The sequence below is a fragment of the Balaenoptera acutorostrata genome, chromosome 14, assembly GCF_949987535.1.
Source record: "Balaenoptera acutorostrata chromosome 14, mBalAcu1.1, whole genome shotgun sequence".
NCBI classification, from domain to species: Eukaryota; Metazoa; Chordata; class Mammalia; order Artiodactyla; family Balaenopteridae; genus Balaenoptera; species Balaenoptera acutorostrata.
Window position 1 is genome coordinate 87,394,192 of NC_080077.1, and position 16,110 is coordinate 87,410,301.

The 16,110-nt window shown below is 35.6% G+C and overlaps 1 protein-coding gene across 3 annotated transcripts in view; it reads right to left on the reverse strand.

Annotated features, from left to right (window-relative positions):
• The window catches only part of ADGRB3 (adhesion G protein-coupled receptor B3), a 794,502-nt gene that overhangs the window by 347,879 nt on the left and 430,513 nt on the right, over nucleotides 1-16,110 (reverse strand). For all 3 annotated transcript variants that reach the window (XM_007166663.2, XM_007166664.2, XM_007166665.3), the window contains one exon: nucleotides 784-886. In XM_007166663.2, the coding sequence (XP_007166725.2) occupies nucleotides 784-886 (103 nt within the window). The remainder of the gene's footprint in view (nucleotides 1-783; nucleotides 887-16,110) is intronic.

Here is a 16,110-nt window from a genome sequence, read left to right on the forward strand (position 1 = left end):
TTTGCAAGGGATTAAAAAAAAAAAACTATGTATATGCAACATATGAGACAGTTTAACACAGGAATTGTAAAAGCATAATTAAGAAAGTCTCAATAGGAATCACTTTCCTTGCCCCTTAAATCAATGATTTAGGTATTTAAGGTGGATGTATAAAGGATAAGTAGATATTTTAAATTTCTACATAAGGCCTGAACAAGGTCTAAAGAATTTCAGTTGCAGGTGGATGCATTTAACAAAGGGTTCTTGTCATTCTGGATGGAAGAGTTGGATTTGAATCACTGGAGCACCCAAACAGTTACAAGGAGCCTCCACTGATCCTGGGTGTAGCACCTGGGGTAGCACTTTAAAAATCTGTTCCACTGACTCTCCTACCCTGGGGTACCCTGGAGGATATCACTGTCCTTTGCTTTATGTCTGTAGCTTCTGTTGCTGCATGCATCTTAAATCTGTGTGTTTACATGGCAGTCTTCCTCACCATGTGACAAGACTGGTTCTTTCATCTTGATCTCCCCCACTTCTTAGAGCCCAATAAAGATGTGGGCACTGACAAACTATTAACTATTATCCTGGAGAAATTGAAGAGAGTTCTATCATGAACCAAAGCATAGGATAATGTGTCATTTTGTTTTTATATAATACATATCTTCATAACAAATTAATTCGTTTGCAACTCTAAAGAGTTTAGAAAATGTGTTCTGGTCTTATCAGTCAAAAGAAGGATTGTTAACCTTCTTTAAAAGGTAAATTCTACAAGCAACTCAATGCCAAGTGGATGATACTTACATTAGCCAAATGAGCTAGTTCTATCTCCAGGAATGAATCAGTTGTCTTGGGTTCAGGCCTTATGGTGACCACGATGATTTTGGAATTAACGACAGTATAATTTCTGAAACAGAATAATTATGATTAAAAGGAGACAAGATTGATGATGAATATTAATTCCTACTGTTCAATACATGTTGTGATGGCATTTTTAATAAATGTATCCTAAGCAAAGACATAGAAACATCGCTCAAATAGATTTAAAACATGATACTGAACTACTATTCATGGAAAGATATAGTTGATTTTTTGTTATAAATATACCCGATCTGTAACTAGAAAACTTTAGGGGGAGAAAGCTATTGCTGACTGTTACCATTTTAAAGGTAGGAAAGATGGAAAAGCAATAGCGCTAACAATTAGTTAAATCTGATTTACCTGCGAGACAGGTGGATCATGAATTCAAACCTTCAAAAGATCCAGGCAACCTTTAAATGAATATAATCCATTCATCTCAAGGTGGACCTAACAGTTTCTCCCAGAGACCAATTATTCTTCTTGCAAAGTGCTGTCTTGGTGTTTTTTAGACTATCTCAAAATTCGTTAAGATGAATGATTGGAAAGTGGTGTAGAATGAAAACAAGTAGAATTTAAATATCAATAATCTTTGTTGCTAATTACTGACCATCATTCATTTCAACAATAGAGATCTACAGGCCACTTCTTTATCTCAAAATGCTAGAGGTAAGGAACACATTTGCATTTGGAAATATCTCACCAGTACTGTTCATTCACAAAGAAGTTTTAAATATAATCATATTTACAAGCTACAAAAAAAATTATCCCTAAATATAAACATGTAAAATGGAACCAGCTCTTTCTTGCATATACAGGTTTTCATCCAACATATATAAAATGCTACACACCTCCTATAATATAGAGATTTAAAGATTTTATTGTACTTTAGTTACTTGAAGAAATATATATATATATACATATATATATATATATATATATATATATATATATATATATATATATTCATCCTTCCTTTTTACTATTCTGGGGAATTTATAACAGATAGCAAGACAAAGTCACTTAATTTTTTTCCTCTTTTTTGTTGTTTAAGGTGTTATTTATAGGTAATAAAATTCATCAACTTTAAGTGGACAGTTTAAAGCTTTTGGTAACTGTATGCTACAATGCAAGCACCACCAAATCCAGACAGACAACCCTCCACAGTTTCCTTGAGCCCCTTTGCACTTGATACCCACACCCCTCCCCATGGTTCCAGGAAACCATGGGCATGATGTCACTATAATTATGTCTGTAGAATTTCATTATATAGAATCATACACTACATAGAGTTTTGTGTTTGACTTAATTCACTCAGCATAATGTTTTTGAGATTTATCAGTCCTGTTTCTCTTTATAGCTGAGTAGTATTTCATGACATTGAATCTGTGATCTATTCATCAGTTAAGTGAGCAACCTTTAGGTTGCTTCTGATTTTTAGCAGCTATTCATATTTGCCTATTATGAATAATTGGTATATATACTTTCTGGATGGACATATATTTTCATGTCTTGAGTAAATAACTATGAGTGGAATTGCTTGCTCATGTGGTAAAAGCATGTTTAATTTTATAAGTTACTGCCATACAGTTTTCTAAAATGGCTGTATCATCAAAGTCATATAATTCTAATATCATAGAATAATGTTGAACCTCACATTCTTTGTGAAAATGTTTTCCCTAATGGGCTGATCTTTGCCACAAAATTTCGCCAGAAAAAAATGCCAACTATGCCACACTTGGAGGAATATTTAGTAGCAGAGGAACTATAAACATATTCTGAGTGGGATAACATTTTTTAACCCATATATTTAGTAATGTCAAATAACAAATTCTAGAACACTCAGGAAGTTTCATGGTACCCAGCCTAACAGAAAGATAGTAAAAAAACAACAAAGTATAAATTTGTTTTCAGTATTCCTTAGGAGGAAGGTGGTTGTAAACAGAGAAAGTTGGTTGACTGTTATTTATTTCATTTAATACTAAATGAGTTGGGCTTCCCTGGTGACACAGTGGTTAAGAATCTGCCTGCCAGTGCAGGGGACACAGGTTCGAGCCCTGGTCAGGGAAGATCCCACATTGCTGCAGAGCAACTAAGCCCGTGCATCACAACTACTGAGCCTGCTCTCTAGATCCTGCAAGCCACAACTACCAGATCCCGTGCACCTAGAGCCCATGCTCCACAACAAGAGAAGCCACCACAGTGAGAAGCCTGCGCACCATAACAAAGAGTAGCTCCTGCTTGCTGCAGCTAGAGAAAGCACGTGCCCAGCAACGAAGACCCAATGCAGCCAAAAATAAATAAATAAAATAAATAAATTTATTAAAGAAAAATACTAAATGAGTCAACTGAAGGTAAGGGGCATTGAGAAGGATATGGAAGTAAGCTCTAAATGCCAAGTTTCCTTTGCAAACTCACTCTTCCCTGTTTCTCTGTGAGCAAAAGTGATCAGGGGATCAAGTAAGAATAGATGTGATTAACTGTGAGGTGATACCGGTTGATTAATTATGTTAACAGATCTGACAGGATTCCCAGAAAATGACAAGATATATATATATATATATATATATATATATATCTTGTCATATATACATATATATATATATATATATATATATATATATATATATATATATAACTTGGAGTTGGGGACAAAATTAATCTGCCACCACCAAAAAATTTATGGAGGTTTCTCCCAGAGAACATTTCTGGGACACAGATGCAAGTTCCTTTTTCAGGAATGAATACATTTGAGTTCAGGTTGGTTATCTGAAACAAAAATATTTACATGTCACACAAACCCAATCTGCCCCCTTATTCTGGTCCTGTTTATAATCCCATTTCCCTGCTATAAATAAAACCAAATGCTAATTTATAAACTGCTAATTTTAACAAATTTTAGTTAAATTTGATAGTATACAGATATTTTGTATTATTTTAGAAGTTGTATAGGTGGCTGATTTACTGGAAAATACAGATGTGAGTATTCCAAACAGGAATTTATAACTTGTCAAGATATTTATGAAGTTCTCCTTGTGTGTTTGGGCTTGTGGGTATTTTAGCCCTAGGAAACTGGACGGTGGAGAGCCAATGGCTAAGATAAGCAGCCTTCTGTATTTACTCTGTGGCGGGTTCACCAGCTACTTAATCAGCCTGGTGGAGAAGGTCCCTAGAAGATGAAATCTGCCTTATGGCTTTTGCTAAGTATGTGTGTGGGGAGTGGGGGGAGAGGGCATGTATGTGTATGTGTGTTAACTCATTTAGACTACATTTGAGAAGGGATGTATGTCAATATATTTATGCATATGGATGTGCTTATCACATTATGTGAGTCCCCTCCCACCTTGAGTTACTGCCATGTACTAGCTCTACCCCACACCCATTAATGCTATATATGTCTCCTTCCACAAGATTATAGTTCAAGGAGGGCAAGATTTGTATCTAGCATTTATGTATCCTCATTTACATTATGCGTGTCACATTTTAGGGCTAACACATATTTGGATGACTTATTAAGTACCACATAATAAACAAAAATATCAAACTTTTGGCCAATGTGATTTAAAATATAATGTCAGTATCACAGTATCCAAATATTTAATGAAGGAAAAATAAGCAAATTTACATTATGCAGTGGCTCCCTTTTAAAAAAGTGTACAGTGTACAACATTTCTTTAATTTATTCCATCAATTTATTCTAATTTGCGTAAGTGCATAGCCGGCTCCTCGTGTGCCATGTCAGGCTTTGTGATCTACTAATGCTTCCTGGCTGGGTGCACATTTGTATTCACTGCTAGAAAAGCAGATCGTACAGCCAAATAGATTTCATGACTAAAGTAATAAAGATCTTTCTTGTCCTTGAGATTTGCACTAGTCAGTATCTAAAACATTTTAAAATGTGTAGGGTTCTTTATTCAAAGAAGGCTCAAGTTATTCATCACAATTTTTACAAAGGCTTAAGGTGCTTAGGGTACATGAATCATATCGTAAAGAGAGTAACAAAGTGACTATAAAATGCAGTGCAACTGTTTACAAGAGACTCACTTTAGGTATAGGGCCATACATAGGCTGAAAGTGAAAGATCTAAAATGATACTCCATACAAATGGTAACCAAAAGAGAGCAGGGATGGACATATTTGTATCAGACAAAATAGACTTTAAGTAAAAACTGTAATAAAAGACAAAGAGGAGCATTATATAATGATAAAAGGGTCAACTCACCAGGAAGATATAACAATTATAAATATATGTAGCTAACAGCAGAACACCCAAAAATATGAAGCAAACACTGGCAGAACTGAAGGGAGAAATAGACAGTAACACAACAATAGTAAACTATTTCAATACAATACCCTGCTTTAATAATGGATAGATCAATCAGATAGTAGATCCATAAGGAAACAGAGGACTTGAACAACACTATAGACCAATTGCACCTAACAGAGATATACAGAACACTCCATGCAACAGTAGCTGAATATACATTCTTCTCAAGTGGATACAGAGAATTTTCCAGAATAGATCACAGGTGAGGCACAAAAAAATGTCCTAACGAATTTAAGACAACTGGAATCATACCAAGTAACTTTTCTGAACACAGCAGAATAAAACTAGAAATCAAAGGCAAAAGGAAAACTGGAAAACTCACAAATATGTGAAAATTAAACAACACACTCTTGAACAATTAGTGGGTTAAAAAATAGATCACAAGGGAAATTAGAAAATATATTGAGACAAAACTTATGGGATGCAGCAAAAGCAGTACTGAAACAAAAATATATAGAGGTAAATGCCTCCTTTTAAAGAGAAGAAAGATCTCAAATCAATGACTTAACTTTACACCTCACAGAACTAGAATAAAAACAAACTGAACCCAAAGTTTGCTGAAGGAAGAAAACATCACCCAACTAAGAGTTGTTTGAGAAAAAAAAAAGATGACAAACTCTTAGCTAGAGTAACTACTAAAATAAGAAGGAAAACTCAACAAAAACCAGAAATCAAGATGGGACATTGCAACTGATGCCACAGAAATAAAAGGATCATTAGAGACTACTATGAACAATTATATGACAACAAACTGAATAACTTAGAAGAAGCAGATACATTCCTATAAACACACAACCTACCAAGACTGATTCATGAAGAAGTCTAAAAATCTAAGCAGACCTATAACTAGGAAGGACATTAAATCAGTAATCAAAAACCTCTTGACAAAAAAAAAAAAAAAAAAATGCCCAGGACCAGATGGCTTCACTGAATAATTCCACTGAACATTTAAAGAAGAATTAACACCAATTCTTCTCAAACTCTTCCAAAACATTAGAGGAGAGAATATTTTCAAACGTATCAGACAAAGATGCCTCAAGAAATGAAAACACAGTGTAATATTGATATTGAATATTGATGCAAAAATTCTAAACAAAATACAAAACCAAATTCAACAACACATTAAAAAGATCAAATACATGATCAAGAGGAATTTATCTCTGGGATGTATGGTTGATTCAACATAAGAAAATCAATCAGTGTAAAACACCATTATTAACAGAATGAAGAACAAAAACCACATGATCATTTCAATTGATGCAGAAAAAGCATCTGAAAGTTTTCAACATTCTCTCATGATAAAAATTTTCAAACAGTTAGGTATAGAAGGAATGTACCTCAATGTAATAAAGGCCATCTATGAAAAACCCACAGCTAACATCATACTCAATGGTGAAAAACTGAAAGCGTTTACTGTACAATGAGGAACAAAGCAAGGATGTCATCTATTGCCACTTCTATCCAACATAGACCTGGAATTCTTAACAATTAGAGGATGCTTAGTAGCCTAACAATCAGGCAAAAGAGAGAAATAAAAGGCAACCAAATTGGAAAGCAAAAACCAAAATCATCTCTTTTAGTAGATGGAATGATCTACATGTAGAAAACCCTAAAGATTCCACAAAAACCCTTTTAGAACCAATAAACAATGTGGAAAAGTTACAATATACAACATTGACGCACAAAAATCAGTTGCATTTCTATATACTAACAATGAATAATCCAAAAAGGAAATTAAGGAAACAATCCTACTTACAACAGCATTAAAGAGAATAAAATACTTAGGAATAAACTTAACTAAGGAAGTGAAGAACTGCACACTGAAAACCTGAAAATATTGTTGAAAGAAATCACAGAAGACACAAACAAATGGAAAGACATCCTATCTTCACGAACTGGAAGACTTAATATTGTTCAAATTTCCATAATATCCAAAGCAATCTACAGATCAATGCAATCCATATCAAAATACTAATGACTTTTTTGCAGGAATAGACAAAAAAAATTCTAAAATTCATATGGAATCTGAAAGGACCCTGAAGAGCCAAAACGATCTTTAAAAAGAATACGAAAGCTGGAGGTCTCATACTTCCTGATTTCAAAACATGTTACAAAACTACAGTAAGTCAAAACCGTATGGCACTGGCATAAAGACAGAGACTGATGGAATAGAATAGAGAGCCCAGAAATAAACCCTCACATATATGGTCAAATGATCTTTCACAGGGTTTCCAAGGCTACCCAGTGAGGAAAGGATAATCTTTTCAAAAAATGCTGCTGGGAAAACATCCCATGTTTTCAGTATCCACATGCAAAAGAATGAAGTTTGACAGTTACATTGCACTATATACCAAAATTAACTTAACATGGGTTAAAGATCTAAACATAAGATTTGAAACAATAAAACTCTTAGAATAAAACATAAGAGAAGAGCTTCATGACATTGAATTTAGCAATGATTTCTTTGATATGACACCAAAAGTACAGGCAACAAAAGGTAAAATAGACATATGGTACAACATCAAACTTAAAAACAGTAAAGAAAACAACTGACAGAGTGAAAAGGCAATCTATGTAATAAGACAGAATATTTATAAGCCATATATATGATAAAGGGTTAATATTGAGAATATATAAAGACATACTAAAATTTAACAATAAAACCAAACAAATTAAAAAGATTAAAGATAAATTTTTAAAAGATTAAAAAAGAGACAAGAGACTTAGATATCTCTCTGAAGATTATATACAAAAGGCCAATAATACATGAGAAAACGCTCGACATCACTAATCATCATGGAAATGCAGGTCAAAATCACAAGGAAATATTCCTTCACATCCCTTAGGATGGCCAGGATAAAAAAAACCAGAAAATAACGTGCTGACAATGTTGTGGAGAAATCAGAAGGCTTCTGCACTGTGGTGGGAATATAAAATGGTGAAGCTGCTATGGAAAACAGTAGGCAGAGTCTTCAAAAAATCAAAAATATAGTTACCATACGATCTAGAAATCCCACTCCTAGGTATATATGCTAAAAAATTGAACTGAGGGGACTTCCCTGGTGGCACAGTGGTTAAGAATCTGCTTGCCTAATGTAGGGGACATGGATTCAGCCCCGGTACGGGAAGATGCCACATGCCATGGAACAACTACATCCGAGCTCCACAACTACTGAGCCTGCGCTCTAGAGCCCATGTGCCACAACTACTGAGCCCACGTGCCACAACTACTGAAGTCCACATGCCTAGAACCCATGCTTCACAACAAAGAGAAGCCACCAAAATGAGAAGTCTGCACACCGCAATGAAGAGCAGCCCCCGCTCGCTGCAACTAGAGAAAGCCCACACGCAGCAACGAAGACCTAATGCAGCCAATAAATAAATAAATTTACTTAAAAAAACTGAACTGAGGACTTCATCAATGTCACTGAGCTAAATACATTTACTTTTAAAACTAAAATTAGCTGATGGCTGCTACAAGTAAGGTTGGGCTAACTTAGAACTTTGAAAACTAACAAGAATTTCAACCACTGCGGCCCAGAGTGCTGTAGTCCCTCCTGCGTGGGCAGGGGAAGTGCAGAGAGCTTGGGGGAGGGGGCCTTGAGCACCTCCGTGAGAGTGGCCCGGTGGCAGACAGCAAGGAAGATTTGACTGCAGAACGACTCAGGGACAAGAGCACAGATGAAAACACGGACCTTCAGTGACAAAGACACAGAGCAGAGGTGCTCCCCAGACACGGCCAAAAATCACCAAAGTCCTTGCCCTCTTTTTCCAATGGCCAGCAAAATGGAATTACCTAGAAGAAAGCTTATTCCTGGGCTAATACAGCCGTGTGGCTGACAGGCACTTGGTGCTCTGGCTGGGTGTCAGGCCTGAGCCTCTGAGGTGGGAGAGCTGAGTTCAGGACATTGGACAACCAGAGACCTCCCGGTCCCATGTAATATCAATCAGAGAGAGGTCTCCCAGAGATCTCTGTCTCAATTCTAAGACATAGCTCCACTCAACGACCAGCAGGCTCCAGTGCTGGACACCCCATGCCAAACAACAAGCAAGACAGGAACACAACCCCACCCATTAGCAGAGAGGCTGCCTAAAATCATAAGAAGTTCACAGACACCCCAAAACACACCACTGGACATGCACCTGCCCACCGGAAAGACAAGATCCAGCCTGATCCACCAGAACAGAGAAACCAGTCTCCTGCACCAGGAAGCCTACACAACCCACTGAATCAACATTACCCACAGGGGGCGGACACCAAAAACAATGGGAACTACAAACCTGCAGCCTGTGAAAAGGAGACCCCAAACACAGTAAGTTAAGCAAAATGAGAAGACAGAGAAATACACAGCAGATGAAGGAACAAGTTAAAAACCCACCAGACCAAACAAATGAAGAGGAAATAGGCAGTCTACCTGAAAAAGAATTCAGAGTAATGATAGTAAAGATGATCCAAAATCTTGGAAATAGAATGGAGAAAAGACAAGAAACGTGTACCAAGGACCTAGAAGAAATAAAGAGCAAACAAACAATGATGAACAACACAATAAAAGAAATAAAAAATTCTCTAGAAGGAATGAATAGCAGAATAGCTGAGGCAGAAGACCGGATAAGTGACCTGGAAGATAAAAGAGTGGAAATAACTACTGCAGAGCAGAATAAAGAAAAAAAGAATGAAAAGAATTGAGGACAGTCTCAGAGACCTTTGGGACAACATTAAACTCACCAACATTCGAATTATAGGGGTCCCAGAAGAAGAAGAGAAAAAGAAAGGATCTGAGAAAATATTTGAAGAGATTATAGTTGAAAACTTCCCTAACATGGGGAAGGAAATAGTCAAACAAGTCCAGGAAGTGCAGAGAGTCCCATACAGGATAAATCCAAGGAGAAACACGCCAAGACACATATTAATAAAACTATCAAAAGTTAAATAAAAAGAAAATATATTAAAAGCAGCAAGGGAAAAGCAACAAATAACATACAACGGAAGCCCCATAAGGTTAACAGCTGATCTTTCAGCAGAAACTCTGCAAGCCAAAAGGGAGTGGCAGGACATATTTAAAGTGATGAAAGGGAAAAACGTACAACCAAGATTACTCTACCCAGCAAGGATCTCATTCAGATTCAGTGGAGAAATTTAAACCTTTACAGACAAGCAAAAGTTAAGAGAATTCAGCACCACCAAACCAGTTTTACAACAAATGCTCAAGGAACTTCTCTAGGCAGGAAAGACAAGAGAAGGAAAAGACCTACAATAAAAAACTCAAAACAATTAAGAAAATGGTAATAGGAACATACATATGGATAACTACCTTAAATGTAAATGGATTAAATGCTCCAACCAGAAGACATAGACTGGTTGAATGGATACAAAAACAAGACCCATATATATGCTGTCTACAAGAGACCCACTTCAGACCTAGGGACACATACAGACTGAAAGTGAGGGGATGGAAAAAGATATTCCATGCAAATGGAAATCAAAAGAAAGCTGGAGTAGCAATTCTCATATCAGACAAAATAGGCTTTAAAATATAGACTACTAAAGAGACAAAGAAGGACACTACATAAGGAGCAAGGGATCAATCCAAGAAGAAGATATAACAATTGTAAATATTTATGCCCAAAACATAGGAGCACTTCAATACATAAGGCAAATGCTAACAGCCATAAAATGGGAAACTGACAGGGAACACAATCATCATAGGGAACTTTAACACCCCAATTTCCTCAATGGACAGATCATCCAAAATGAAAATAAATAAGGAAACACAAGCTTTAAATTAAACAAGATGGACTTAATTGATATTTATAGGACATTCCATCCAAAAACAACAGAATACACTTTCTTCGCAACTGCTCATGGAATATTCTCCAGGACAGATCATATCTTGAGTCACAAATCAAGCCTTGGTAAATATAAGAAAATTGAAATTGTATCATGTATCTTTTCCAACCACAATGCTATGAGACTAGATATCAATTAAAGGGAAAAATCTGTAAAAAATACAAACACATGAAGGCTAAACAATACACTACTAAATAACCAAGAGATCACTGAAGAAATCAAAGAGGAAATCAAAAAACACCTAGAAACAAATGACAATGAAAACACAACAACCCAAAACCTATGGGAGCAGCAAAAGCAGTGCTAAGAGGGAAGTTTACAGCAATACAATCCTACCTCAAGAAACAAGAAACATCTCAAATAAACAACCTAACCTTACACCTGAAGCAATCAGAGAAAGAAGAACAAAAATCCCCCAAAGTTACCAGAAGGAAAGAAATCATAAAGATCAGATCAGAAATAAATGAAAAAGAAATGAAGGAAACAATAGCAAAGATCAATAAAACTAAAAGCTCGTTTTTGAGAAGATAAACAAAATTGATAAACCACTAGCCAGACTCATCAAGAAAAAAAGGGAGAAGACTCAAATCAATAGGATTAGAAATGAAAAAGGAGAAGTAACAACTGACACTGCAGAAATACAAAGAATCATGAGAGATTACTACAAGCAACTATATGCCAATAAAATGGATAATATGAAAGAAATCGAGAAATTCTTAGAAAAGCACAACCTTCCCAGACTGAACCAGGAAGAAATAGAAAATATAAAGAGACCAATCACAAGCATTGAAATTGAAACTATGATTAAAAATCTTCCAAAAAACAAAAGCATGGGACCAGATGGCTTCACAGGCGAATTCTATCAAACATTTAGAGAAGAGCTAACACCCATCCTTCTCAAACTCTTCCAAAATATAGCAGAGGGAGGAACACTCCCAAACTCATTCTATGAGGCCACCATCACCGTGATACCAAAACCAGACAAAGATGTCCCAAAAAAAGAAAACTACAGGCCAATATCACTGATGAACATAGACGCAAAAATCCTCAACAAAATACTAGCAAACAGAATTCAACAGCACATTAAAAGGATCATACACCATGATCAAGTGGGGTTTATCCCAGGAGTGAAACGATTCTTCAATATACGCAAATCAATCAATGTGATACCCCATAATAACAAACTGAAGGATAAAAACCATATGATAATCTCAACAGATGCAGGAAAAGCTTTCAACAAAATTCAACACCCATTTATAATAATAATAAAAAAAAACCCTCCAGAAAGTAGGCATTGAGGGAAATTACATCAACATAATAAAGGCCATACATGACAAATCCACAGCCAATATCGTTCTCAATGGTGAAAAACTGAAACCATTTCCACTAAGATCAGGAAGAAGACAAGGTTGCCCACTCTCACCACTAGTATTCAACATAGTTTTGAAAGTGTTAGCCACAGCAATCAGAGAAGAAAAAGAAATAAAAGGAATCAAAATTGGAAAAGAAGAAGTAAAACTGTCACTGTTTGCAGATGACACGATATTATACATAGAGAATCCTAAAGATGCTGCCAGAAAACAACTAGAGCTAATCAATGAATTTGGTAAAGTAGCAGGATACAAAATTAATGCACAGAAATCTCTTGCACTCCTATACACTAATGATGAAAAATCTGTAAAAGAAATTAAGGAAACACTCCCATTTAGCATTGCAACAAAAAGAATACAATACCTAGGAATAAACCTACCTAAGGAGACAAAAGACCTGTATGCAGAAAACTATAAGACAATGATGAAAGAAATTAAAGATGATACCAACAGATGGAGAGATATACCATGTTCTTGGATTGGAAAAATCAACATTGTGAAAATGACTATACAACCCAAAGCAATCTACAGATTCAATGCTATCCCTATCAAACTACCAATGGCATTTTTCACAGAAATAGAACAAAAAATTTCACAATTTGTATGGAAACAGAAAAGATCTTGAATAGCCAAAGCAATCTTGAGAAAGAAAGACTGAGCTGGAGGAATCAGGCTCCCAGACTTCAGACTGTATTACAAAGCTACAGTAATCCAGACAGTATGGTACTGGCACAAAAACAGAAATATAGATAAATGGAACAGGATAGAAAGCCCAGAGGTAAACCCATGCATATATGGGCACCTTATCTTTGAAAAGGAGGCAAGAATATACAGTGGAGAAAAGACAGCCTCCTCAATAAGTTGTGCTGGGAAAACTGGACAGCTGCGTGTAAAAGAATTAAATTAGAACACTCCCTAACACCATACATAAAAATAAACTCAAAATGGATTAAAGATCTAAATATAAGGCCAGATACTATAAAACTCTTAGAGGAAAACATAGGCAGAACACTCTATGACATAAATCACAGCAAGATCCTTTTTGACCCACCTCCTAGAATAATGGAAAAAGAAGCAAAAATAAACAAATGGGACCTAATGAAACTTAAAAGCTTTTGCACAGCAAAGGAAACCATAAACAAGATGAAAAGACAACCCACAGAATGGGAGAGAACATTTTCTAACAAAGTAACTGACAAAGGATTAATCACCAAAATATACAAGCAGCTCATGTAGGTCAATATCAAAAAACAAACAACCGAATCCAAAAATGGGTAGAAGACCTAAACAGACATTTCCCCCCAAGAAGATATACAAAGGAAAGGATGCTCAACATCACTAATCAGTAGAGAAATGCAAATCAAAACTACGATGAGGTATCACCTCACACATGTCAGAATGGCCATCATAAAAAAATCTACAAACAAGAAATGCCAGAGGAGGTGGGAAGAAGAGAGAACCCTCTTGCACTGTTGGTGGGAATGTAAATTGATAGAGCCACTATGGAGAACAGTATGGAGGTTCCTTAAAAAACTAAAGATAGAACTACCATACGAACCAGCAATCCCACTACTGGGCATATACCCTGAGAAAACCATAATTCAAAAAAAGAGTCATGTACCACAATGTTCATTGCAGCACTATTTACAATAGCCAGGACATGGAAGCAACCTAAGTGTCCATCAACAGAAGAATGGATAAAGAAGATGTGGCACATATATACAATGGAATATTACTCAGCCATAAAAAAGAAACAAAATTGAGTTATTTGTAGTGAGGTGGCTGGACCTAGAGTCTGTCATACAGAGTGAAGTAAGTCAGAAAGAGAAAAAAAAATACGGTATGCTGACACATATATATGGAATCTAAAAAAAAAAACAAAAAAAACTTCTGAAGAACCTAGGGGCCAGACAGGAATAAAGACGCAGACGTAGAGAATGCACCTGAGGACATGGGGAGGGGGAAGGGTAAGCCGGGACAAAGTGAGAGAGTGACATGGCCATATATACACTACCAAAGGTAAAATAGATAGCTAGTGGGAAGCAGCCGCATGGCACAGGGAGATCAGCTCGGTGCTTTGTGACCACCAAGAAGGGTGGGATAGGGAGGGTGGGAGGGAGACGCAAGAGGGAGGAGATATGGGGATATATGTATACGTATAGCTGATTCACTTTGTTATACATCAGAAACTAACACACCATTGTAAAGCAATTATACTCCAATAAAGATGCTTAAAAAAAAAAAGATAAAAGATAAAAAAAAAACTAACGAGAATTTCAAGTTAAGTTTGCTGAGGGAGGCACCACCTAGACCCACAATGAAGCCAAGTGATCAGGGATTTAAATACACTTTCAAATAGTATGGCCCAATTAAACTCAGATTTTTGTAAAGAATGCACTGACTAGGCAATATTACAATATTTTATAGTATTAGTCATGCCAATTTGTTATCCCGATGGATAATTTTAATTTCTAATGTTCTCAATGTAGGGCATTATAAAAAGATACAGAGTATCACAAAACTACAGTATTTCACTGTAAATTCAGAATGAAGTGGGAAGGTTTAGTGTCTGGTCCTCAAACTGAAGAAAAGGTGCTCTTGAGGGAAATCAGTACTTCAGGTCCAGTGCTTTCAGGATGAATTGGTATAAAAGTGATTGAACTAGAGACTGTTATACAGAGGGAAGTAAGTCAGAAAGAGAAAAACAAATATCGTATATTAATAGTTTTATTACTTAATCACATTAATTAATCATATTAGTTAATTAATCTTATATTAATAATATCACATATATGTAGAATCTAGAAAAATGATACAGATTAACCTATTTGCAAAGCAGAAATAGAAACATAGACTTAGAGAACAAACGTATGGACACCAAGCGGGGATATACTACTGTGTATAACATAGATAACTACTGAGAACCTACTGTACAGCACAGGGAACTCTACTCAATGCTCTGTTGTGACCTAAACAGGAAGGAAATCCGAAAAAGAGGGGATATATGTATACATATAGCTGATTCACTTTGCTATACAGCAGAAACTTAACACAACATTGTACAGCAACTATACTCCAGTAAAAATTTCTTTAAAAAGTGATTATGTTTTCATTTTTGTATTATTTCCAATATTTTCTAGTTCAACTGTTTTTCCTGTTTGCCTTTAATTCCTATAATATTAGGAACTCAAATGGGTTCCATTTCCTAAATGTGAAAAGAATTAGCATCATTTATCTTTTATTAGGTTGGTGCACTTGACAGCAATTTATGTGATTTTGCATTATTGACTTTTTTTTCCTTTTTAAAAGATAGTTTTCATGTTAGCGGCTTATGAGAACGTTGAGGGTTTTTTTTGTTGTTTATTTTTAGTTTCTTTTTTGGGGGGTTCATCTGTATTTTTCCTGGCACTATAATACTATACTGTAATTTGCATATAATTTTAATTAGATCCTTTACAATATCTTGAGTGTTAATAGCTACATTAATGTGTCTTTTTTCTGTTTCTTTTTCTTTCTTTCTTTTTTTTTTTTTTTTAAACAGGACTATATTTTCCATACGTCCTACCAGGAAAAGTACACATTGATCCCATACTCAAAAGTATCATGATCTTCCTATAGAACTGGAACTTGGCTTTATTAAATGAATCAGAAAATGGGTTGATTACAACTGTTTCTTGAAGTTCTTGGCTTGAATGTATGATTGGATATACTTCTTTTTCCTTAGAGAT